Source organism: Eptesicus fuscus, chromosome 21 (assembly GCF_027574615.1).
Source record: "Eptesicus fuscus isolate TK198812 chromosome 21, DD_ASM_mEF_20220401, whole genome shotgun sequence".
Classification (NCBI taxonomy): Eukaryota; Metazoa; Chordata; class Mammalia; order Chiroptera; family Vespertilionidae; genus Eptesicus; species Eptesicus fuscus.
Window position 1 is genome coordinate 46,324,283 of NC_072493.1, and position 26,582 is coordinate 46,350,864.

General features: G+C 52.6%; 1 protein-coding gene across 1 annotated transcript in view; it reads left to right on the top strand.

The window, feature by feature from the left end:
• Nucleotides 1-908: 908 nt before the first annotated feature.
• Nucleotides 909-26,582, top strand: part of PPP2R1A (protein phosphatase 2 scaffold subunit Aalpha) — a 29,875-nt gene continuing 4,201 nt past the window's right edge. The window contains exons 1-12 of the mRNA XM_008161186.3: nt 909-1,147; nt 9,226-9,316; nt 12,460-12,560; nt 17,007-17,239; nt 18,381-18,528; nt 18,642-18,797; nt 21,988-22,102; nt 22,203-22,273; nt 22,544-22,678; nt 24,729-24,902; nt 25,158-25,218; nt 26,152-26,306. Coding sequence (XP_008159408.1) covers nt 1,070-1,147; nt 9,226-9,316; nt 12,460-12,560; nt 17,007-17,239; nt 18,381-18,528; nt 18,642-18,797; nt 21,988-22,102; nt 22,203-22,273; nt 22,544-22,678; nt 24,729-24,902; nt 25,158-25,218; nt 26,152-26,306 — 1,518 coding nt within the window. The 5' untranslated portion in view covers nt 909-1,069. The remainder of the gene's footprint in view (nt 1,148-9,225; nt 9,317-12,459; nt 12,561-17,006; nt 17,240-18,380; nt 18,529-18,641; nt 18,798-21,987; nt 22,103-22,202; nt 22,274-22,543; nt 22,679-24,728; nt 24,903-25,157; nt 25,219-26,151; nt 26,307-26,582) is intronic.

The window sequence follows — 26,582 nt, forward strand, 5'->3', positions numbered from 1 at the left end:
CCCTGCTCCCAATTTGTGAAAGGAGACAGGCTTAAAGGCACAGTCACAGCCTAAGCTCCAGGGCTGGGAATTTTTGAAAGACAGAAAGAGGCGGGATTATTTGGCTCTGGGGCTTGAGGTGAGACAGGGAAGGGGCGGAGGGAAGGAGAGACATTTATGTCAAGATCTGAGAATTGAATAGGGAAAGCTCTCTTAAGTAGGAGGCATGGTTTGGGCAAGGCTTGCTGGCATGAAAAAGCACGATGGGAGTGGGGGAGATGGGTGGGCAATGGGGCGATAAGGACACATATGTAATACCTTAATAAAGAAAAATAAATAAAATGAATTTTTTTTAAAAAAAAGCACGACGTGTTTGCTGCTCAGACGGTTCTAAGTTTCCAGGAGCGCCCAAGTGTTACAAGAGGGGAGGCAGATGTGCCTAGAGAGGGTTCAGGAATCAGATGCAAGGGTCCCCAGGGGCTTGATTTTTAATCCAGACACTAAGGCAAGTCGCCACCCTTCTCTGGGCCTCGGCATAACAAGGCATAAATCAAAAACTCACAGTCTCCTCCTGTGACACAAAGACGCGGGTGGTCCGCCCGCCAGCCTACGAAGCAGCGACCTCACAAGCCAAAACCTGCAGACAGTCTCAGCTCCCCACATGATGTCATGCATTCCTAGTGACGCAGGCGCAGAAGCTTTCTGCAGGACTGGCAGAAGGGCAGCCTTCGACTCCTCCCAATCCTGCCCCTCATTGGCTAAAACAACTGCTCGTCTCGGCCGTTGTTAGTAGCGACGTAGGCGGGTACAATGTTGGTCGCTGAGATACCACGCACTTCCGCTTTTTACCCCCTGCTCTGGCAGGCCTTCGACCAATAGAGAATCGGAAGTGGGCGGGGACTTCGTTTGTCCGGACCAAAGAAACTCGGGCTCGGCCCAGCGTGGGGCGGGCAATGACCGAAGGGCAGCCCCTGTAAAGTGGCTCGTGCGCCCCCACGCTCGCCTTTCCTCCTCCTCCCGGCTGTGCCCCTCCCAGCCCGGATTCAGCACAGCGCTGGTCGCAGTCTGACAGGAACGGGACGGAGCCAAGATGGCGGCGGCCGATGGCGACGACTCTCTCTACCCCATCGCGGTGCTCATAGACGAGCTCCGCAATGAGGATGTTCAGGTCCGGAGGCCACGGGAGACTCGGGGGAGGCGGGATGGGGGGCCAGGGGGCACGGGCGACCCTCGCGGAGAAGGCTTGGTGTTCGCTGGGAGTGGCGGAAGGGGGAGGCGGCCAATCAGCACCCAGCTCTTATCTGTCCGGGCGCCCGGAATCGCTGAGACGGCGCCCGGGATTGGGGGTGGGCCCAGCGGAGGGCGGGAGCGAGGGCACACCCGGAGGGTCCCGGGCCTGCCCTAGTGCGCGCGGCTGCCGGGGGGCCGAGGTGGCCGCGGCCCGCAAGGGGGTCGGCGGCTGGGTTGGGGGTCAGGGGAGGGCTCGGGGCTTGGCGGCGGCTGCTGAATGGTCCTGTGGGTTTGGGTCCGAGTGGGGGAGGGCCACCTGATTGTTCCGACCCGGAGAGGTTTTTTTTCTCCATCTGGGCTTCGGCGACTGGGCCTCGGCGCTGTGGGGTCAGCTCCCCAAATCGGGACTGGAGAGGTGAAGGCTGTCTTCCCAATGTCTTCCCTTTTTGCCGGTTCTGTGTTTGTTCGTTTTATTATTATTATTACTATTATTATTATTATTATTATTTTTGAGGGAAGCTAGCAAAGACACCCCACCTTCAAGGGGGCACTTGCTAAATTTAGGAACGAACGAAAGAGGAGGAATCCCGCCCGGCCTCTGGGACCCTCCCGTTGCCCGGGGCGTGGGCAGTTTACCAAACGGGCTGACAGTCGTGGTGAGTGGGACCGGGAGGCTCAGGTCGCCGAGCCCGGCTGGCGAGGGTCTGAGAGGAGTTCACGGTTTGCCCACCCAGGTCCACCTCCCACCCGCCGCGTGACCTTTGGGCAGATTACTTGCCTTGCTCCGGGCGACTCTGCTTTCCCTAAAAGTGTAGGCTAATAATCAATCATAATCAATCAGAGTCCCGGCCTCCCGGCGGGGTGGCGAGGAACTGAACGAGTCAGTCCCTGTAACGGAACGGTGTCTGGTCTCTCGTCAGGAGCCCCGTAAAGGTTAGCTCCAATTATTGAGCGTGGGGGCCGAAGCGGTCCCATCCGCCCTCTGGGCCTCAGTTTCCCTGTTTTACGAGATTGATCCTGTCTTCCTGGGCCCCAGCCGCTCGCTGAGGTTCTGGAATTACACAGGCGGTGGCTGTGCCGCCAGCCGGCTCTTCCTCTTAGCTATGGACACCGAGCCCTGCTTTCCTCTTCTCTCCAGTGGAGCTCATTGTCTAGTCCTAGGGCCGCTGGGTGAGCCTCCTTTGCTCACGGGACACCTGCCGCATGTCAGGTACGGTGCTGAGGATCTGGTGGTGACATCAGTTGTTACACAAGAGGCAGGTGAAACAGCTGAATACATTAATGACACATGTGATGGGAAGGAAACAGTAGGATGTTGTGCTAATGACTCAGTGAATATTATTTTTTTTTGGGGGGGGGCTCTACTCTGTGTAGGGCACTGTTCTAGGCACAGGGAACCAGACAGACTCCTGGCCTCTCGGAGCTTACCTTGTAGTGAGGGGAAACGGACACGAACAACACGATAAATCTGTAAAATGTGCCATCCGTTAGATGGGGGTAAGTGCTAAGGAGAAAAATGGAGAGGGGTTGGGAGTGCAGTTTTCAAGAGGGATGAAGACAGGCCTTGCTGAGGAGGTGAGGTTGGAGCAAAGACCCGAAGGAGGAGGCCGGGGAAGGAGCCGCGAGGCTGTCCGGGCAGAGTACACAGCAGGCACAGTGGGCAGTCAGGGGAGGCCCCGTGAGGATTCAGACTTTATGAGGGGACCCGAAGAACACGGCTCCCAGAGGAAGCTGGGGAAGAGCCTGCGGGAGGAGAGAGCAGGCAGGTCATGACAGTGGTTTTGCCCACCGGGGGCATTTGGTGAAGTCTGGAGACATTCTGGATGGTCACAACTGGGGGCGTGTTACTGGATTCTGGTGACTAGAGGTCAGGAAAGCTGCTAAGCCTCCTACAGGTCCCAGGACAGCCCCCACAGCAAAGAATTGTCTGCCCCAAATGTCCACAGTGGTGAGACAGAGAAGCCCTGGTCCAGGAAACACCTGAGGCAAATTGAGGGGCTTACCAGGACTCCAGTGACTTACCTTAGCGTCCTGGGAGTCAGAAGTCTGATGGGCCTCACTGGGCTATCATGTAGGTGTGGCCGGGGCTGCTTCCTTTCTGGAGTCTGGAGTCTGTAGGGGAGAATCTGTTTTCTTGCCTCTTCCACCTGCCAGAGGCTGATGCATTCTTGGCTGTGGTCCCTTGCTCCATCCCTGAAGGAAAGTCTGGGCCTGGAGGCAGGTGATGCACAGGAGGCAGTTCCGTGGGAGGAGGCAGACCGGGGTCTGGCCACATTATGAGTTACTCAACCCTCCTGGGCCTTGATTTTCTTGTTAAATGGGAAAAAAGGGTAGAAGACACACTAGGCCAGGTTATTGTGAGGATTAAACGATGAGTAAAGACACACAGTTACTAGCCGCTGTGTAAGACGTTGCAATGGCATGCCGTGTCCACATCTTAGAAACGGCGTGACAGGCTCCCACGCCTTTTTATAGAGTGCCTGGGCACTCGGTGGAACAGGACTAGAAATAAGGTTGCCCTCTGAGAGTTTAAACCAGAAAAGAAGTTGGTAAAATGGTGATGAGGAACACGGGTTCATGTTCCAGGCTCTGTCACAAGTTCACTAGGTGACCTGCGTTCCCTCTCTGTGCCTTAGTTTCCTCGACTGTAAAATAAACACAAGGTGGTATGAAGAGAGAACATGTGTGAAGTTCTGAGCTTCATACATAGCAAGCACTCTTTAAATGGTCAGGTTTCTTAGTGATATTAATAGCTACTCCATATCAGAAATGTTACAGGGAACCCAACCATGGTCACGGAAACAAGTTCACTTTCCCCTGTTATTACTAACCAGGATATTACTTAATTGGGTCAGAGTGTGCCCCTTTCACCTGCTTCCTGTGGTCATAATTGTGCCACAGCATCTGCTTTCAGTGAGTCCTCGCTAATAGCAGGGGCCATGCTAGGGCAGAGGTGCCCGTGTCCGCCCTTTTGTCACGGGGGAACATCTTTCCTGGAAGCTCTTCGGCCGACTCGCTCTTAATGTCTCTGTCCAGAAGTAGGTCATGTGCTGAGCTAGTTGGAATTAGGTTTGGCTGTAAGTAATAGGAAAACGCTAAATAAATGAGGCTTAAATCAGCTTGACGTTTATTTCTGACTCATGATCACAAAGTCTGGTGGCGCCTGACTGGCGTGGCCCAGTGGTTGAGTGTGGACCTATGGACCAGGAGGTCACAGTTCGATTGCTGGTCAGGGCACATGCCCGGGTTGTGAGCTTGATCCCCAGTGTGGGGCGTGCAGGAGGCAGCTGATCAATGACTCTCTCTCACATTGATGTTTCTATCTCTCCCTCTCCCTTCCTCTGTGGGGAAGAAAAATAAAAAAGTCTGGTGGCAAGCCAATCCGAAATGGTACTCTGTGGTGTTAGGGTGTCGGGCTTGCATGTCCTCCATTCTGCCCTCCCCGCCCCCAGGTTACCTCAAGGTCTCAAGATGACTGCTAAAGCCCCAGCCATCATAGCTCCATTCCTGACAGAAAGGAGGGGAAAAGGCTGTCACCCAATCTCCCCATAAGGACACTCCCTAGAAGTCCCACTTGGATTTCATTGGCCAGACGTTAATCTCATGGTAACATCCAGATGCAAAGGTGATTTGGAAATGTCTTTTCTTGGGGGTGGGGTGGAGTGGGGTCATGTGCGCAGCTGCAAAGTAAGGGTTAAGGAGCAGAGCATAGCCTGTGTAGGAGCTCCCATCTGCATTCCCAGGGCAGGTCCATGCATTTGGATGAGAAGAGTAACATTTTTATTTTCACTGAACTCTAATTCAGATTTAACTTCTGTTATGAACTCTGGTATTACAAGAGCATGTTGTAAGTAGTGTCAGCAAACCCGTGACTCTGTCACCAGTGGAAATCATGACACTGTTCCTAGCTCATTTTAACCGTTGCAGATACTTCTAGAGTTTACGCTCACTTCTAGACTTACTAAAGGGGTCCATGGGAGCACCCCTGTCCCTCCCTCGTTAAAAAACACACACTGGTTAAGAGCCAGCTGGCTAGGGTTCCGATCCCAGTTCTGCCACCTGCGAGTGTGTGAGGTTTCTTAACCTCGCTGTGCCTCCCTTTTCTCTGCCATAAAATGGGTGGCCCTATGTTTACCTCGCAGTTGTTTTGAGGATAAAATGAGTTAAGACATTGGCACACCAGGAACAATGTCTGGCACATAGTAAGTACTATGGAAATATTTGCTGTCTTTTTTTTTTCTCTTTCTTTTGTTTTTTTCTGTCTTTATTCTGTCACTATGGGAGAAGGGGAAAGAGACCGTGGTGGAAAGCTAGACAGCTGCCACTCGTGCCCTTTTTGGAGCCCAAACAAAACCAGGCCGCTGCCCTTACTGATCGACGTCTGGTGCTAAGGTATTCCCAGTAGTGTGTAACTTCGTACTCACAGTAACTTTCTGAGGGTGGGTATTATAATCCCATTTCACAGGTGAGAAAGTTGAGGCTCAGAAAGGTGTAAAGTGTGGCCCCAGATCCTACAGCTAATATGCAGAGCAGCTTAGCCTGGAACACAGGCAGTGAGGCTCCAAAGCGTCACCCGGCGCTGCCTTGCGTAAGCGTTTATGGTGCTGTCTTCGCTGAAGGAAGAGCAGGTGTTCTCCATGAAACCCAAGCTGCAATCTCCAAGGAGGGCAGTGCAAGGAAGGGGCTCTGCACCGTGACAGGCACCGCCCGGTTCTCATGGCCCCACCCCTTGGGCATCTTCCCAAGTGACAGCATGATGTTGGGATGTTGAGTCAGGGCACCTGGCTTTTGGTCCTGGCTCTGCTGCTTTCCAGCAAGTGGCAGCTTCACTGTGGATCAGCGGCCTCCCCTCTAAAAGGAGGATTCTAGTAACAATACCCACCTCAGAGCGGAGTTGTAAGGATTGAGCTTGTTAATGATCCAAGCCAAGTCCTTGATTGCTGCCAAGCACATAGTAAACTTCCGGTAATTGTTAGCCGCTCTTGCTTGTTACTGGCCTTATAATGATATTCTCTGGCACCCCTCACTGTCCTCAGGGGGTGGCCCTGGCTCAAATGTACGTTTCCCCATAGCCCAGCTGTCAGAAGAACCAGAGACCCAGCTTGAAGGTGACAAAGGAAAGAAATAGGCAACTGAGTCACCGCTCCCCCTGACACTTTATTATGGAAGACTTCGAACATACAGAACACCGAAAGACGAGTGCAGGGGCCAGCAGCTGCAGCCCGCAGGCCAGATCCAGCCCGCTGTCTCCTTTTGCAAATACACTTTTATTGGAACACAGTCATGCCCGTTTGTTTACATGTCTGGTTCTGCGGCTGCTTTTGTGCTGCAAGGATGTAGTCCTGTAGTTGGGGCAGAGACCCTGTGGCCCGCAAAGCTGAAACTCCTTGAGGGATATTTACAGAGAGCCTCTGACTTCTGAGCTAGTGCAGTGAGTGCCATATACTTAGCAGCCAGATTCGCTGTTAGTGTTCACCATGTTCAGGTTTTTTAAAACTCTCTTGGTTTTATTTTTTGGCTGAAAATTTGCAGACCTTGTAATACTTAATCTCATTGATGTCCTTTTACCGTCAGGAAGGTGAGTTTTTGGACCCCCTCAAGCCCAGGTAGTCCAAAAAACCTAGTGACGTCGTATCAGAAACGTGTGTGTGTCGGGGGGGTGTTTCTGTGGGGAGGCCACCTTAGCATTTCATCAGATCCTCCTCATTGTCTGTGATCCCAAAGGGATTTTTATTTTTAAAATATATGTTTATTGATTTCAGAGAGGAAGGGAGAGGGAGATAGATAGAAACACCACTGATGAGAGAGTATCATTGATCAGCTGGATTGAGCCCACAACCCAGGCATGTGCCCTGACTGGGAATCGAACCCATGTCCTTCTGGTTCATACGTAGATTGACGCTCAACCACTGAGCCATGCCAGCCGGGCCCTAAGGGCTTTTTAAAGGGAACTTACTTGGTGTGTCGCTGACACACCTCTCCACAGTCCCGTTGGGCCCAGGAACGGACAGGTTGAGGAGCCCGGTTCCTTCTTGCCCTGCTTCTCCTTCCAGAAGAGAGTTCCCACATGTACCTGGCAGTGGCTCACTCGTGAGCGTGTCCCCTTCCCTGTCACACACGTGATCTCATTGCATTCTGGCGATGGCACTGTGAGCCAGGGAGGGGAGACCCCTTTGTCAAGATGGAGAAACGGGGAGGAGTTCACAGCCAGCCGGGCCATCACAGCTAGTTCAGAGTCCCCACTCTCTCAGTGCTCCCTTAGCTGGTGCCTCTGCCTCTCCAAGCCTCTTCGCACAGTGGGGAACGGGGTGTCAGTCCTGCTTACCTTCCTGCATCCAGAGGATCCCGTGAGGTCCCAACTGGAGGCTCCGAGGAAACTCAAGCCCCCCTCCTAGCTTCTGGTGGCTGCTGGCAGCTCGACATTCCTTGGCTTGTGGGCGCATCTTCCTCTGTCTCTACCTGGCCTTTCCCTCTCTGTGTCTCTGTGTCTCCTTTTCTAAGGACACTGTCATTGGGCTTAGGCCTCTGCAGCGAAAACTCGCGCTTCCTGTGTATCTCCTTGACTCTCTCACACTGTCACACTCAACACTTCTGACACCAGATGCAGGGGGAGCTCCCAGCCACTCTCTGTGTCACCAGCTGGTAGCCCTGCTATTCATATTCAGTTCAGTTCAATTCAGTGCTGACACTAACCAGTTAGATCACACAGGCCAAGGGCTCAGTCCCATGAGACTGCCCCCCACACATACACACACACTTGAGAGGCCCATGGCAAGTCCTCAGGTTACCCACAACTTCTGCCGGACGTGGCTACAAATTGGAGGTTCCCTGACACCCTCCTTGGGTTTGATGATTGGCTAGAACAGCACACCGATCTCAGGGAAACACATTTACCAATGTCTTCTGTGGTCAGGGATGCAGATGAGCGGTCACATGCAAAGGTACATAGGCCCGAGGTCTGCAAGGCCCAGAGTGTGGGAGCTTCTGTCCCTGTGGAGTTGGGGTGGGTCACCCTTCCGGTGCTTGGAGGTGTTCACCCCCTCGGAAGCTCCCCAAAACCCCTACTATTGGGGATTTATATGGAGGCTTCATTGTGTAGGCATGGTCATTAACTCGGTCTCCAACCCTCTCTGGAGAATGGAAGGTGTGGCTGAAAGGTCCAAGGTTCTAATCGTGGCTTTGTCTTTCTGGTGATCAGTCCCCATCCAGGAGCCCACCCACCGTCACCTCATTAGAACAAAAGGCGCACCGATCACTCAGGAAATTACCAGGCTTTAGGAGCTCCGTGCCAGGAGCTGGGGGATAGGTTTCTCTTATTTCACAAGGACTCCCTATATTCACATTCACAACTATACGGGCCAGCGCTGGGACATGTCTTTCTGGGGCCACTATTCAGCCTGTTACACTAGTGGTATTATTACTACTGCTAATGCTACTCCTGTTTTTATAGCAATGTTTTTATGGTGCTGTTTATTCTGTTATCATCACTGTCTGCCCACAGCCCTGGGTTTCATTCCTTGCTCTGTGCCATCTGAGCTGGGTGACCCTTTGAAGGTACTTGCTCCCTGAGCTCGTTTCCGCTCTATAGAATTGAGCTTATAATTCTCTGACCTCAGGGCTATGGTCAGAGTTAAAAGACTGAGTGTGGGAGGGCACAGAGTAAGTGCACTGTGACGTGGCTGCTGCTGTTAAAAACGGTGATGTGTAGTGTGCTTGGCAGTGCCTAGTGCGAGAGGGGATGAAAGTGGAGGGCTGGGGGTTGGGGCGAGGCCAGGTGGGTTTTCCACAGAATTGGAAAGGGCTGCTGAGGGGGCATCGCCTCAGTGAGACCCCAAAGCTGCTTTGCTGAGGGGTTGCTCCCATGCTAACTTCACGACTCAAGGTCACAGAGGCACTTGGTAGGTGTTTGCCAAGTTATTATTTGGCGTCTTCACGCACACTTAGTTTCAGGTGCTGTCGGACTCTCTTACCGCTGGGCTTGCTCACAGCCTCCCCTCCTTTTCTTGTTCTCAATAGCTTCGCCTCAACAGCATCAAGAAGCTGTCCACCATCGCCTTGGCCCTCGGGGTGGAGAGGACCCGCAGTGAGCTTCTGCCCTTCCTGACAGGTAACCACGTGCACTCCTGGCCCACGTGGAGTGGGGGCTGTCAGGGTGGTGCCTGCTGGGTAAGGGGCCTCGCTGTGGATTTAACAGGTCGTTTGTAAGCGTCTGCCCTCTGCTAGACATCGTGGGTGCGCAGGGACTGTGAGGAGAAGTGCAGTCCTTCTCTGAAGGAATGATCTGGAATGTTAGGGCCAGGGGTCTGGAGACAGGTTTAGGCAGGTGTGAATTACAGCTCCAACCATTAGAAGCTGAGTGACTTAGACTAGTCTGTATAGTGTTTTTATGTTGTTAATCCTCATCAGAGGATATTTTCCGTTATTTAGTTGTTTTTTTTTGAGAGTGTAGAAAGGAGGTGGAGAGAGAGAGAGAAACATGGATGTGAGAAAAACACATCAATTGGTGCCCCCTGCATGCGCCCCGACTGGGGCCTGGGGCCTGCAGCCGAGGTATGTGCCCTAGACCATAATCATACCTGAGACCCTTTAGTCCAAGGACTGTCGCTCTAGCCACTGAGCCTGTGGCTTGGGCTCCCTGTAGTTTTTATGTGTAAAATGGGGATGAGCATGTAATAATAATAATAATAATAATAATAATACTTATTGTATGCCTGCCATATGCCAGGCACTGTGCTAAACCCTTTCTTGAGAGGATTGAGTTCATTCACCTAGAGTCCCCAGACTGGCGCCTGTGCTCAGTAAATGTAAGTCACCGTCATTATCTGAGTTAATCCCACGGCAACTCCTGTGGTTAGGTAAGACTGCTCCCATTTTTTGGATGAGGAAACTGAGGCATGACGAGAGGATCTATTTGCCCAAGCTCACACAGGTGCTGACTCGGAATGTTATCTAGTCATCCTAGCTCCAAATTCACGTGGTTAATGCGTCAGGGTCCCGACTACCTGGGTTCAGATGCAAACTCTACCACTTCTAGCTGAGTGACCTCAGGCAAGGTATTTCACATCTGCCTGCCTCCGATTCTTCATGTGTGAAGTGGGCATAATAGCATAACCTGACAGGACGATGAAATAGATACCGCGTAACGGTACCCAGCATGGTAAGTGCTGCTTAAATGTGAGTGAGTAGCCTGTCCTGAGCACTCCTGTCAGCGAAGGTATAGGCACAGCCCTTAGGACAATGTCTGACACCAATTACTAGTAAGTCCTCTCTTCCCGTGATTCCATTACAACTCTATACTAATTAAAACCACAACTAAAGCCTCAGTCCCACAGTCAGCCTCTGCACACGTGACACAGCAGATGGCCCTGAACCAGGTGGCTTGCTCTGATGAACTGTTGGAGAGACTTGAGAGCTTTGGAAGGGGGGACAAGGGGTGTGGCACAGAGTATAACAAGGGGTTAAATAGTTGCAGAGAGAGAACGATTTGGAGAGACCTGGGTGTGAAACCCAGCGGTGCCACCAGCCTCCAGCCTGCTGGATAAACCTGGGGGCGCCACTCCACCTGCCTGCCCCAGTTCCCTCACCTGTAAGAGCCAGACCTGACTCGGGGTCGCTGGGAGGAGGAAGCGCTGCTGGGAATTCTGTAATGGGCCGTGGGGAAGCAGCCCGGGGAGGGAAACCGGCAGGAGGAAACAGCAAATGGAGGCCGGCTGGGACCCGGGGATTCACCTGGGACAGGCACAGTGGCAGGTGGGTGATGGTGGGTGGGAATTTGCTGGCCTTGGGTGCCAGGGAGCGGTTTGGGTTTAATCCAGTAGATGGAGGCAGGGCAGCCGTTAGAGATAGTTGGTGGAGGGTGGGGGCATGAGATGGACAAAAGTAAACCTAGCGGGCAGGCAGAATTGTAGTGAGGGGTGGGATGGGTGAAAGAAGGCCAGAGGCAGGACGTCAGCTTGGGAGACAGCAACTGAGAGCAGAGGCTGTCTGCGTTCAGTCCTCGCCTCAGTGGGCTTCATGGCTTCATCTGTAAAACGGAAATAATCGTGTCAGACAGATGGGGCCATTGTGAAGATTCAGGGAGTTTAATGTATGTGTTACCTTTGTTACATTGTAGAGTCACATAACTCAAGAGGAAGGTTTCTTTGGGCTGCTGTAATTGACATCGGATTTTCTTTACTTTGGGCTTCAAGAAATTGCAAAATGTTCAAAATAGTAAATGGCAGATACACTGTCTTTTGGAAAAGCTCATACTGTTTCAGACAGAAAAAGGTGAAAGCCCTGAGCTTCCACAGAACGTTCAGAATCGGCATTAGGAGGGGAAAATTACCACCTTATGTCTCCACTGTGTTAAAGAGTCCAGTGTTGGTAAGTTTTGGCCATAATTTGGGAGACATGGGTTGACTCCACGGTGAGTCAAGTCACATGCGAGTCTGTCGTGGAGCTGCCACTTAAAGACTCAGACTCAGGTAAACACTAGTGAAAATAAGCTCAGAAATCCCAGGTTTGCCCTGAAAGCACTCCCTGGTTTTGTTGCAAAGACCTAGGAATGCTGGTTCCCTGAGACAGAGGAGAGTAGCTTGACATCTGCCTTTAGGCCTGACATTCAAGTACAGAAAAGAGGAGGAGCCCCACAAGATGGGGGCATGAGGACCCCATGAGAGGGTTGTGGTGAGGAGGTGACTCAGAGCTGGAACCCACCATTTCCACTCCCACCCCATTGTTCAGAGTATAGTCACGTGTCCATGCCAGTTGCAAGGGAGCCTGGGAAATGTAGTCCGGCTGGATTGCCTTAGGCCAGGCTTAAACTCAGGAAGTTAGGATGCTAGCATAGATGCTAAGGATACAGCAGTTCCCACCACCTCAGGGAAGGTAGGATGGAGCTGGAGGAGAATGGCTTTCAGGTTTAGCATCAGGACAGAGCATTTTCTTTTCTTTTTATAGACTTTTTTAAAAATATGTTTTTATTGATTTCAGAGGAAGGGAGAGGGAGAAAAACATTAATGATGATAATTATCAATGGGCTGCCTCCTGCATGCCCTCCATTGGGGATCAAGCCCGAAACCTAGGCATGTGCCCTGTCACCCGACCCAGGCCCATGCCTTGACTCTGTGCCAGCCCAGGTGGAGGGTGGGGGCAGTGAATGCCCATAGTTTGAGAAGCAGTGTGAGGCTGCGTGTTCCCAGCTTGGCTTCTTAGGGCTGGAGTCAGACTTTGGATGGGACTGGAACAGAGTCTGTTTTGGTCCCACAGACACCATCTACGATGAGGATGAGGTCCTCTTGGCCCTGGCGGAACAGCTGGGAACCTTCACCACGCTGGTTGGAGGCCCGGAGTATGTGCACTGCCTGCTGGTGAGTCTGGAGGCGGGGAAGTGTTCTTGCCTTCCCCTTGGGGGTCAGCGAGGGGAGAATATAGGAGGTGCTTGGGAGTCATCTCCTCAGAATAGGTGGGCTTTGGACATTTACTTTAATCCAAGTCAGGGCTTTGGGTTAGGAGTCAGGCTAGCTTCTTCCACTGTGTGACTTGTAAAAATTACTTAACCTCTCTGTGCTGTCCTTTGTTCCTCTCTAAATGGAAGTCATTAACACCTATCTTTTTTTTAATTGATTTTTTACAGAGAGGAAGAGAGAGGGATAGAGAGCTAGAAACATCGATGAGAGAGAAACATCGATCAGCTGCCTCTTGCACAACCCCTACTGGGGATGTGCCCGCAACCAAGGTACATGCCCTTGACCGGAATCAAACCTGGGACCTTTGAGTCCGCAGGCCGACGCTCTATCCACTGAGCCAAACCGGTTTCGGCATTAACACCTATCTTTATAATTGAGCCTTAGCACAGTACTAGGCACATAGTACTACTAAGAGGTGTTAGCTGCCATTGTCGTGATGCCAAGTATTATGTGGTCATGTCTACCCTTTGGGGTAGGTAGAGTTTCCCTTTTTAAAAAAAATATATATTTTATTGATTTTTTTATAGAGAGGAAGGGAGAGGAATAGAGAGTTAGAAACATTGATGAGAGAGAAAACATCAATTAGCTGCCTCCTGCACACTCCCTACTGGGGATGTGCCCACAACCAAGGTACATGCCCTTGACCAGAATTGAACCTGGGACCCTTGAGTCCACAGGCCGACGCTCTATCCACTGAGCCAAACCGGTCAGGGCGAGAGTTTCCTTTTTATAGATGAGCCAGTGGAGCGCCCAGAGGTTGTGTGTCTTGTGCAAGGTCGCACGGCTAGTACATGGCAGAGCTGGGATTCCAAGTATGTCCATTTGAGTCTCCCCCAGGCCCCTACCCCACTGCCTGCCAGTCTGACCCTGTGCTTGGTGGTGGCCAGGGACATAGAGAAGGGTCAGATACTAACATTAACTGCTGTTTGGGAGAGGAGAAGGGAGGACCCCGTAGGCCTCTGGGAGGTTCTCCAGTCTGTGATCTGGGAAGAACACCTTCGAGGTGGCCCAGGCCCTTGGTTTTTCTCTGTTCCTCAGACCCCTGGGCCATTGCATTCCTCCCAGTAATTCTGTATTTCATAGTTTCCAAACCCCTATTTCATACTTGGCCTCTGCACTCGATGGTGTCTTACTTATTGTCAGCAGCCTTTCTTCCTTTTAGTGGTGTATAACAACGTGCTTCTTAGAATTGTTGGTTTCTTCGATTTCAGCAAAAGTGATCGTTTGTTTTTTCCCAAACAGCATTAAGTCAGGAGGTGTGATAATTGCCCTTCAGTGCTGGTATTTGAGCTTTCATCTGTGTGTACACAGAAAATGATATGTGAATGGAATTGCTTGGATTTTACATAGAACAGGGCTGCCTGACATGAGGCATGGGCGGTCCGAGGACCAGCCTGAAAGGGGCCCTTGAACGCCATGGAGCTCTCTGCAGCCCTGGCCTTTGTCAGTTTTTCTGAGGAGAGAATGCTTAGCTTTCAGCAGCCTCTCAGAGGACTTGAGCGGAAAACTGCTGAGAACCCCAGGGCTCCAGATGGGGGAGGGACTCAGGCTTGCCGGGAGCCAGCACTGGAACCCGGGGTCCTTCCCCAGCCAGGTCAGGGTCTTCCCACAGAACATTCTCAGTGAGTGAACCCCAGTCATCGCACGCTTCCTTCGGGTTGGGGGTGGGGGGGAGGAGGGCAGTCGCATGTGATCTCTGGGACTGCCCAGCACAGACATCCTGAGGCCCTACAGTGACCCATCGCTTCTCACAGTGATGGGACATGCTCCCGTTCACCGATGAGAAACTGAGGCACAGACTGGTTTGAGCGAATTGCCCCTGCCTCTTAACCATGACCTCCCCTTTGTACTATTCTCAAAGGGCACTTGGTTGCTTCATAGGCTGCTCAGAGCTGGGAAAGAGGGAAGCTGGAGCCATTAGAATTCAGAGGAGGCACCTAACCCAGTTTAGATGGGATGGAGGAATGGTCAGGGAAGGCCTCCTGGAGGAGGAGGCATTAACCTGGATTTTGACAAGTTATGAAAAAAGGAGAAATGGCTATTGTGCAGTTTGTTCCTTCCACACACATGAGCAAGGACTGTGGGCAGTGGGAACCCATAGGACCCTCAGGCCCGACTTGCCCTCGGTCTCACAGTGGTGAAATGGAAGTAATTTCACAGGGACTCGTGCAGCTGCAGCGCCAGGGTTGTTTCTGTTATCTGCAGCTCCTAACCTTGTTGGAATGGTGGCTCCCTTTGAGAGTCTGGACCTTCTCAGAAGACAACAGATGATTTTAGAAGGTTCAGGCCTCGCCCCCTCCCTCCCAGGCTTGGTCTCAGTTTGAGAACCTCACCCTCTGTTGTTTACAGCCAGGCCCCATGGCACTGGGTCTTCACTGTGCCAAAGCATCACTTGGCGTTTGCTGAACTTGCACCTTCCTACACCCCATCCAGAGTGATTCCTCAGGTGTGCGCCGGGGGAGGCCTCCTGGGTGCCCCCACTGTGGGTGGTCTGGCACCGCTCTGTAAGAACCTGTCCCTGCAGCCACCCACAGGGGCATAAATCCATGCCACCCAGCCTCGGTCCCCAGGCCTCTGTTACAAGGACAGATCACTTCAGTCACTCGGTAAACACTGACTGGGTGCCACCTGTGTGCCCGTCCCTGCAGTAGCCCAGTGACATCACCCTTCCACTGCACCTTGACCGTGAGCCGGCCCTGAATCTGCCTGTGAGAGCAGGACCTACGATGAAGGCCTTACACTGGGGGTCCCCAGGCCAGCACAGCGTTAGGTTTTCCTCTTGAATCATTGCCAACCTTCTGTAAATAAGATTTTCAAAAACTTTGATTATTTTTCAATTGTTTTATTGTGGTAAAATATGCATGAATTTTTACAATTTTAACCATTTTTAAGTGTACAGTGCGGTGTGCATGCACATTATTGGCAGTCATCACCCCCATCCATCTCCAGATCTCCTTCCCAAACTGAAAGTCAGTACTCATTAATCAGTCACTCCCCAGCACCCCCCCTCCCCCGCCTGGTCCCCTGCCCACACCCCCGCACTCAGAAACCACCACTCTACCCTCGGGGTCTACAGGACTCCTACAATACCTGGTCTCCTGTGACTCGCTGATTTCATTTAGCATAGTGTTCAAGGCCCATCCATGTTGTAGCACGTGTTAGATGAGATTTTATTCACACTTAAAACCTGGCCCTTTTGGCCACTTTTGGAAAACCAGCGGGTAAAGCTGTGTCCCCCCTGTGGTGACAGTGATGAGCTGGGAAGCAGCTGTCCGCCATGGTCTCTGCTCTCTCTGTTGTCCCCATCTGTCACCTGTGCTCAGTGCCTCATTCTCTTACCTGTCTGGGCCCTGACAGTATTATCCTTTGTGATTTCTTTCTACCTTCTTCTTCTTCTTTTTATTTTTTTAATCCTCACTGGGGATATTCTCTTCCATTGATTTCTAGAGAGAGAGGTGAGGGGGAGGGAGGGGAGAAGGAGAAACATCCATTTGAGAGAGACACATTGATTGGCTGCCTCCCGAAAGATCCCCCACTCTAAACCTGCAACCCAGATCCCAGGCACTGGCCAGGACCCCATACGCCATCGCTCTAACCACCGAACATACTGGCCAGGGTTCTTTCTGCCGCCTTACACCTGTAAGGCCACACTGGTCTTCAGACTACAGACCTCCAAGCCTTTATTTGAACAAAATAAAATAGATTGAGTCTCCCTCATTACTGATTACTGAGTTCCTCCCCTGTTCTAGGAGCTCTGCTGGGCTCAGGGTACACAAAGGTGAGCAATCAGGTGTCCCTCCAGGCCTTACCCTGACAAACCAGTGAGGGTCCCCCACTAACATGAGCTCCTGATGCAGTCGCCTGTCAGAGACCACAGCTGTGCTTTTCAACCCTCCAGGCCCAGGAGCAGGTGGCCTGGGTTAGAGGCTGATGGGTAGCTCTTACTAGGCTATCGGCTCAGGTCCCTCTTCTTTCAAATGAAGACAGAGGACCTTCCTAGGAGTCAGTGTGTTAGAACCACCCTCCTCCTCCGAGCTGGCGACAGGGTGGCCTGCCTGGATCACGTAGTGCGTAGATGTCCCCGTCTCTGTCACTAGGATTGCTGCACTCTGAGGCGCTAGTGGCAGTGGTGGCCCTCTCCTCAAAGTGGTGTGTACAGTTTTGAGGTTCATGGACCACCCCACTGAAGCTCCCTGAAGGACCCCTAAATGAAGTCTGCATGAAGGCTGGGATGGGGTGATCACAGGTTTCTGGTTAGAAATGAACCCGCAGAGGGGCTCAGGGGGGGTGCTCCAGGGCTGGAGGTGGTGGGAGGGAGCGTCACCTGACCTCGTGCTCTGTCCACAGCCACCCCTGGAGTCGCTGGCCACAGTGGAGGAGACGGTGGTGCGGGACAAGGCAGTGGAGTCCTTGCGGGCCATCTCCCACGAGCACTCGCCCTCCGACCTGGAGGCCCACTTCGTGCCACTGGTGAAGCGGCTGGCGGGCGGCGACTGGTTCACCTCCCGCACCTCGGCCTGTGGCCTCTTCTCCGTCTGCTACCCCCGCGTGTCCAGCGCCGTCAAGGCGGAACTTCGACAGTGAGTCCCAGCCGTGGCCCCTGAAGCTCAGCCTCCTCCTCCGCCTGGTTCGCTTCTCTCAAGCCCCAGCCCCTTGAGGCCTCCCAAGTCCCAAACACCCCTGAGATCTTCCAGCCCCCCCTTCCCCCCCTCGAAGAAGCTGTGTCACCAAGGGCACTGCCTCTTGCTCAATTAGGAAATATAGATAATGACAGTTCCTTCCTCCCCTTGGTTCTTGCGAGGAAAGAATTACCGCATATAAAGTGCTTAACAGAATCTGGCACATAAAAGCATGGACAAGTGACCTGTGATGCAATCTGAGGCCTGCCCTCGGTCCAGACCGTTGGCAGCCTCCTCCACTCTCCACCCCTGGGCCTGATGCCCCAGGGAGTTCCTTGCAGGAAGGACTTGCCTTTGGGAAGAATGAATGAACATGGCTTTAATTGGACGAGAGCTTGCCCTCCCTCTGAACATCCGTCCACCCACCATTCCCCACACACTTACTTTTTGAGCAGCAAGCCCAGGCCCTGAGGCCTTACTTACCCGGAGTACTGGTGGACAGCCGCCCACATGTGCTTAGGGATGTGTGTTCGGCCCCTACACCTCCAAGAGGAGCAGCCACTGCTGAAAAGTAAAACCTTTGAGTGGCCTAGGCCCGCGTCTCAGCTGCATAGTTTATGTGGTCATAATATAACCGGCACCTACCGTCCTCCACATATATATATATTTTTTTAAACACTTTTTTAAAAAAAATATATTTTATTGATTTTTTACAGAGAGGAAGAGAGAGGGATAGAGAGTTAGAAACATCGATCAGCTGCCTCTTGCACACCCCCTACTGGGGATGTGCCCGCAACCAAGGTACATGCCCTTGACCGAAATCGAACCTGGGACCCCTGAGTCCTCAGGCCGACGCTCTATCCACTGAGCCAAACCGGTTTCGGCCGTCCTCCACAGATTTATGTGCAGACAGATAGGCTGCTATGTGCTTACACGCGGGAACTCATTTAAACCTCACAGTGCCCTGTGGGGTAGGTCCCGTCACTGCCCAAGGTCACCAGGCAAATCAGGACCTGCTGCAGTCAGCTGTCTCTGCATGCTGCCTGCTGCCCTAGGTCCCAGGGACTCCTTCTTCTGAGCCCCGTCCCATCCCGACCCCCAGGTACTTCCGGAACCTGTGCTCAGATGACACCCCCATGGTGCGGCGGGCCGCAGCCTCCAAGCTGGGGGAGTTCGCCAAGGTGCTGGAGCTGGACAACGTCAAGAGTGAGATCATCCCCATGTTCTCCAACCTGGCCTCTGACGAGCAGGTGGGTTCTGCCCCCGGCCCCTCCCCCTCCCTCTGGCAGACTCTGCAGCAGGAAGTGAATCTAGTGCTAACGGGGCCTCTGCTGCCCTCTCCGCACCCCTATCCTCTCTCCAGGACTCGGTGCGGCTGCTGGCGGTGGAGGCATGCGTGAACATCGCCCAGCTCCTGCCCCAGGAGGACCTGGAGGCCCTGGTAATGCCCACCCTGCGCCAAGCTGCTGAGGACAAGTCGTGGCGCGTGCGATACATGGTGGCTGACAAGTTCACAGAGGTACGGGAGGGACCGTTGACACTGCCCACACGTAGGAAACAGGCTCTCGGAGGCTAAGGGCTGGGGCAGGTTTAGGAGTTGGGTTTTGTCTTATTGCAGTGGAAGCACTGGGTGTTTGAGCTGTGGAAGCTCTGCGATCATCCCAGCGGACCTCACTTCACATGCCCACCTGGTTGGTTGACGATGGCAGCTGGAAGCGCCGTGGGGAGAAGGGCTCTGAGGGTCAGGTTCTGTGGGAAAGAGGTCCCAGGAGCAGAGAAGGGTAGCACGTGCCCGTTCCTGACCTGGTCAAACTTTCTCTCCTTGGACAGAAGGGACGACATAGCCTGAATGAGTTTGCTGGGACTTCCATCACAAAGCACCACACACTGCCCTGGCCACTTTGGCTCAGTGGATAGTGTCGGCCTGCGGACTGAAGGGTCCCGGGTTCGATTCCATTCAAGGGGCACATGGCCCAGGTTGCAGGCTAGATCCCCAGTAAGGGGCGTGCAGGAGGCAGCCACTCAATAATTCTCTCTCATCACTGATGTTTCTGTTTCTCTCTCCCTCTCCCTTTCTCTCTGAAATCAATAAAAACATACTTAAAAAAAAAGATGAGGTCAGAAATGAAAAATTAAACGGTGAATAAAAGTTTCAAAACAAAACAATGCTCCACATGCTGAGCGCTCTGCTTCCTCACAGTTCACATGAGGCGACAGTTCTGAAGTCAAGGCATCAGCCAGGTGGTTTCTCTGAGATTTCTCTCCTTGGCAAATGGCCACTTCCTTCTGTGTCCTCACATGCTTGTCCCTCTGTGCGTGTCTGTGACCTAATCTCCCCTTCTTGTAAGGACTCTAGTTATTTTGGAGTAGAGCCCACCCTAATGACCTCACTGCACTTTAACTTACTATTCTTTAAAGACTGTCTTCAAATACATTCACATTCTGAGGTCCTGGGGGGTGAAGATAGCAACATGTGAATCTTCGGGGCGGGGGGGGAGCACGGGTTAGCTCATCACACCGCCCAACAGCTTGACTGGTCAGAGTGACACCACCAGGCAAACAGAACAGGGACAAGATCCCACACCTCTGACTCCCAGCCCATGGGACCCGAATTTGCTTTGAGCCCACCAATGAGTGTCGAGCACCAGCTCTTTGCTGGGCGCTCAGGGTCTGTGACTCCAGTGCATGCCCATCCACCAAGGAGCAGGCAACCTGAAGGGAAGGTCCAGTTGAATTTCAGAGTCACGTGTCACAGGTGCCGGGCCCACACGAATGTCGGGTGTGGGAGCCGAGGAGAGGAGGTGATGCCACAGCTGGTTCTAGAACATGAGTGGGTGACAGCTGAGACAGGAAGGGTGGCAAGTGCAAAGGGCCCGTGGAGGCCAGAGCAACTGCATCAGGAACCATCAGGGCCAGCTTCTAGGGGGGCCCTTCAGGGAGAAAGCTGGAGAGGGGCACGTCCGCGCAGAGAGGCCTCAGGGCCTCTGCCCTGGTCTCCCTCTTCCTGCAAGTATTACCCCTGGTGTTTGCTGGGAGGACTCGGAGCCTGAGGAGCTCTCCCAGGGCTGTCGGTTTTCCCTGTGCAAAGGTTAGCACAGCGTGGCTGTGGGACTGGCTGCCAGGAGCCGCAGCGTCACTATGGAAGAGGCTCCTTCTGTACCTTGGCTACTGGACCACACGACGGGTCCACACTGGGGTTAGATAAAAGCTCAGCTTTGTGAGGGCAGGGCACACAATCGACAGTAAGTGTCCATTACGTCAGTACAAGGGTAGCATGGGGCCCTTCACGGTCTTTACTTGTTGTTCCCTTCTGAGCCTCGAATCACCCTGCTTTCTACCAGGTCTTCAAGACATAGCTTTGCAGAAGAACCCTGGTGCTGGGGGACAGGCAGGGCCCCGTATGCCCTCTTCCCCATAATTACAAATGTGCTACTGGTAACTAATCTTTAAAAAAGAAAGAAAGCCCTCGCCAGTGTTTCTTGGTTGGTTGGGCATCATCCCACTGAGAGGTCGCTGATTCAATTGCAAGTCAGGGTACGTGCCTTCATTGCAGGCTCCATTCCCAGTAGGGGGGCGTGGATTGATGGTTCTCATCAATGTTTCTCTCTCCCTCTAAAATCAATAAAAACATACTTAAAAAAAAAAAAATATATATATATATATGTAAGTCAAACTGCAAGAGCTGCTATAGCCTTGGAATATTTTGGATTAGTAACAGAAACCCAACCCAAGTTGCCTGAGCAGTATGGAGGTTCCTTTTATTATTTTTTTCACATAGATTGCTACTACCATGCAGTAGGTACCCTTGTGGTCTTCATTTTGCTTTTCCTATCTAATAAAAGAGTAATATGCAGATTGACCATCACTCCAACACACAAGATTGCTGCCCCCATGTGGTCAAAGATCCTGCCCCCTATGTGGACACAAGATGGCCACCATAAGATGGCCTGCAGGGAAGCGCAGTTGGGGGGGACCCAGGCCTGCAGTGGAGAGCAGTTGCGGGGGACCCAGGCCTGCAGGGGAGGGCAGTTGGGGGGGACCAGGCCTGCAGGGGAGGGCAGCTAGGGGTGACCATGCCTGCAGGGGACAGCAGTTAGGGGTGACCAGGCCTTCAGGGGATGGCAGTTAGGGGCAAACAGGCTGGCAGGGGAGCAGTTAGGCATCAATCAGGCTGGCAGGGGAGTGGTTAGGGGAGTGATCAGGCTGGCAGGCAGAAGCGGTTAGGGACAATCAGGAAGGCAGGCAGGCGAGCAGTTGGGAGCCAGCAATCCTGGATTGTGAGAGGGATGTCTGCCCTTGAGGGGTCCCAGATTGGAGAGGGTGCAGGCTGGGCTGAGGGACAACCCTTCCCCCCCCCCCCCCCGCCCCGTGTACAAATTTCGTGCACCGAGCCTCTAGTGAGATATAAAGTGACTTGTTCAAGTGCACACAGTTGATAAGTAAGAGTAAGAATTTGAGCCAGACAGTTGGTCTCCAGACCCACACATGACCACTGCCCTACCCAGCCCGATTCCCCCACCAGTGAGGAAACCACAGTTCAAAGGCTCAGAAATTTGCCCGTGGTCACCCAGTGGTGCGGGGAATAGAACTTGGCAGTGACTCGAAGAATCGTATTCTTGCCCCTAGTTCTGCTGCCTTTAACTTTGATTTTGGTCTCATTTGTCCAGAGCACAAGCCTTCTCACTTTGCCCCACCTTCCCTTCCTGCAGCTCCAGAAAGCCGTGGGGCCGGAGATCACCAAGACAGACTTGGTCCCTGCCTTCCAGAACCTGATGAAAGACTGTGAGGCCGAGGTGAGGGCCGCAGCCTCCCACAAGGTCAAAGGTTGGTGACCAGAACACAGCAAGTGGGTGGGTGTCCATGGTGCTGGAGGCAAAACCAGGACATAGGTCTCACCTCCCCCTTTTCCTTCCCCCGTCCACAGAATTCTGTGAAAATCTCTCAGCTGACTGTCGGGAGAATGTGATCATGACCCAGATCTTGCCCTGCATCAAGGTAACGGGGCATAGAGCAGATGGGAGCTTACCAGAAAGAAGGGGTGGGGGTGGGGCTTTAGGGACAGCCAGATGCAAACTGAGTTCCCAGCCCTCTGCACTGGGCCACCTTGGGTTTGAAGTACTTGGGGACGCAGAGGGGAGACAAAATCATTCCCCTGGTAGCCTGAGCTGTCCCCGCTCCAGAGTGACAGGGGGAAAGGAGGCTGCGTTCAGGCTTCATAGGACTTGGCCACCAACCCCATGGATGTCCCTTCTTTCTCCCTCCCAGGAGCTGGTGTCAGATGCCAACCAACACGTCAAATCGGCCCTGGCCTCAGTCATCATGGGCCTCTCTCCCATCCTGGGCAAAGACAACACCATCGAGCACCTCCTGCCCCTCTTCCTGGCTCAGCTGAAGGATGAGGTGAGGGCACCAGACAGGCTCTGGAACTTGTGGGTTTGCAGAGGTGACCGGTGAGTCAGCTGTTTTCCCAGATTGGCCAGGAATCTCCTGGAATCTCAACAGACACCCAGATCTCTGATGAGTTCAATGTTTCTGGCCTTTATGGACTGTGCAGTCATTTGTCCATTTATTAGGCAGTTATCTGTCATGCCCTTACTCTGGGCTTGTCCTTTCCCTGGGCATTGAGAGTACCAAGAAAATAGTAATAGTTTTTAAAAAATATGTTTTTATTTTTTTTTTAATAAATATTTTATTGATTTTTTTTTTTTTATAGAGAGGAAGGGAGAGGGATAGAGAGTTAGAAACATCGATGGGAGAGAAACACCGATTCAGCTGCCTTCTGCACACACCCCCACTCGGGATGTGCCTGCAACCAAGGTACATGCCCTTGACCGAAATCGAACCTGGGACCCTTCAGGCCGACACTCTATCCACTGAGCCAAACCGGTTACAGCTGTTTTTATTTTTATTTTTTTAAATGCTTTTATTCTTGGGAAAGGGGAAAGGGAGAGAGAGATAGAAACACGGATGAGAGAGAAACATTGATCAACTGCCTCCTGCACACTCCCTACTGGTGATGGAGCCTACAATCCTGGCAAATGCCCTGATTGGGAATTGAACCCCTAACTTCTTGGTGCATGGGTGGGTGCTCAACCACTGAGCCACACTGGCCAAACACTAAGACAGTTTCGATCCTTAGAGATCTTCAGTGGGCCAGTCCTTGAGAATATGCCAGGCTATGTGCTTTTTCATATAAGTTGCTTTACATACTTTCTGAAACATAGGCGGGTGTGTGTGTGTGTGTGTGTATTTATATTTATATATGTATTATAAATCAGTACTCATAATATTGATAGACCACAGGAATTCAAAAATATTTCTTTATTCCATTGTTCATTCTTTCAGCAGAAATGTATTGGACACCTGCAATGGGCCAGAGACTATGTTGGTTACTGGAGAGAGGAGGATGAATGAGAATTCATGTTTTCTCACATGTTCCATATGGAGCTCAAAGGCTAGCAGAGAGGATAAAAGTAATAGAAATGGTCAAGATAGCCAGGCCGGTATGGCTCAGTGGTTAATCATTGACCTGTGAACCAGGAGGTCATGGTTCAATTCCTGTTCAGAGCATATGCCTGGATAGCGAACTTGATCCCCAGTAGGGGGTGTGCAAGAGGCAGCCAATCAATGATTCTCTCTTATCCTTGGTTTTTCTCTCTCTTCCCTCCTTTCTGAAGTCAGTAAAAATGTATTAAGAAAAAAAAGAAATGGTCATGATAAGCCCCCACATGTTAAGCCCTTTGTGGAGCAGACACTGTGGCAGGCACTTGAATAGCCTCCCCTGACCTTTGACGCTACATGGATGTTCCATGTCACAGGTCGATATCCGGAAAGGTTAAGTCCTGTGCCAAAGTGCTCCCAGCTAGCAAACTGCAGAGGGGGGTTATTGCATGTCTGTTTTTTCCAGGGTTTCATATCTTTGCACTGTGATTTCCTACAAATCCTTCAAACTGTTTGAACATTTTTAAAAAAATGTTTTTATTGATTTCAGACAGAGGAAGGGAGAGGGACAGATAAAAACATCAATGATGAGAGAGATTCATTGATCTGCTGGCTACCTCCTGCACACCCCATACTGGGGGTCGAGCCCGCAACCCGGGCATGTGCCCTGACCAGGAATTGAACCATGACCTCCTGGTTCATAGGTCGGTGCTCAACCACTGACCCACGCCAGCTGGGCTATCTGAACATTTCTTGTGCTGCTATTCTGAGATTTGAAAAGCTGCTTTGAAAAAATAATTTTTTTAAAAGAAAAGCTGCTTTCACCTAATCCTCGTTGCTTGCTTTTCATGTGCCTTTAACGTGTCCCCAGGGCCGGGAGCTGGGCATGGGCAGCAGTGGGTCCTCTGGAGATGTTTGTCATACAGAGTGGGTACAGTTCAGCATTTCCCCCTGTCCTGGCTCACCATGCACAGTGCATTCCCTCAGACCTCTCCTGTCCCCTCCTCAGTGCCCAGAGGTGCGGCTGAACATCATTTCCAACCTGGACTGCGTGAACGAGGTGATCGGCATCCGGCAGCTGTCCCAGTCCCTGCTCCCCGCCATCGTGGAACTGGCTGAGGACGCCAAGTGGCGGGTGCGGCTGGCCATCATTGAGTACATGCCCCTGCTGGCTGGACAGCTGGTGAGTGAGCGGCAGGGCCAGGCATGCCGCCCCGGGGAGGAGCTCCCAGGCTCTGGTGCTGGTGCTGTGTGACGCGCTGTGACCGGAAACTGAAGGCTGTGAGCACTGTGGGGAGTGGGAGGAATAGAATGGGGTTAGGAAGAGAAGGGAAAGGAGCCCCTCGGGTGAAGCTGTCTGGGGGTGGGGGTGGTTCCTTGGGCGTTTTCTGGAAACTACCAAGCCTCCCTCCATCCCTTACCTCCTTTTCTCCTGCAGGGGGTGGAGTTTTTTGATGAGAAACTCAACTCCTTGTGCATGGCCTGGCTCGTGGATCATGGTGAGTAGCTCCAGTGGCTGGAGGAGGGTGGGGCTCCAGGAAGATGGTGGCAGATTGGCTGGGGCGGGTGTGGGCCATGGGAGGCTGGAGTCACTCCCACATCAGAGGCTCCTCAGAGGTGGACCAGTTCCCTTGCTTTTTAGAATCCTGGGGAAGTGCAGGGTGGGAGGGGGACATAGCACATTTCCCAGGGGCTGTCTGGGGTAGTGGAAAGTCTCAGGGCCGCCGAGCAGACAGCCCTGGGTTTGACTTTTACCTCCTGGCTTTTGAAGCTTAAGTAAGTCACCTACCACACTCCTGTGAGACCAGGGACTTCTCATCCAGTGGTTTAGGGCCAGTGAGCATTGCTCATTGTTCTCACTAAGACTGGTGAAAATAAAAGTTTGTCTGTATCGGGCACCATTCCAAGTACTACATATTTAAATCCTTGCCTGGGCTCAGCAATTCTTTTTGTTTTTAATATATTTTTATTGTTTCAGAGAGAGGAAGGGAGTGGGATAGACAAAGAGAAACATCAATGATGATGGAGAATCATCGATTGGCTGCCTACTGCGGGCCCCCTACTGGGGATCAAGCTTGCAGCCCAGGCATGTGCCCTGACCAGGAATCAAACCATGGCCTCCTGGCTCATGGGTCAATGCTCAAGCACTGAGTCACACCGGTCAGGCATGGGCACATCACTTCCTGAAGCCCATTGGCCCATCTGTGAATCGAGGACAGTAATGGAACCTGTGTCTGGGGGCTGTTGAGAGGCACTGCAGGAAAAGCAAAGCCTGCATTTAGCCCATAGTGAGCCCTTTCATCCTCTTGGAGCTATTGGTCCCCTGCAGCCTGAGACCTAGGGGCTGCTCAGGAGGCAGTAGTGAGCGTGGCTCTTCCCGCATCAGTCCTTCACCGCCTGAAGCCTGCCCTCTGCCTCTCGCCCTCCTGCAGTCTATGCCATCCGAGAGGCGGCCACCAGCAACCTGAAGAAGCTGGTGGAGAAGTTCGGGAAGGAGTGGGCCCATGCCACGATCATCCCCAAGGTCTTGGCCATGTCTGGGGATCCCAACTACCTGCACCGCATGACTACACTCTTCTGTATCAATGTGAGCACTCCCACCTGCCCACCGGCCTGTCCCTGGGAACCAGGTGTACCTGGGAGAGGGAGGATGGAGGGTCCTCAGGGGAGACGCCTGGCTTGGGAGCGGGGAAGTGGTGGGGACCTGGGTTGCAGGATGAGTCCCTGGGGAACTGCTGGCCAGAGGTTGCACGTGCCCTTCCCCCACCCCCATCAAGGCCTCAGGGTGGGAACCCCAGGACAAGGGAGACTTGGCCCACTGAAGCAGTGATAGCCAAACCTTTCTTGGTACCCTTTCATTTCC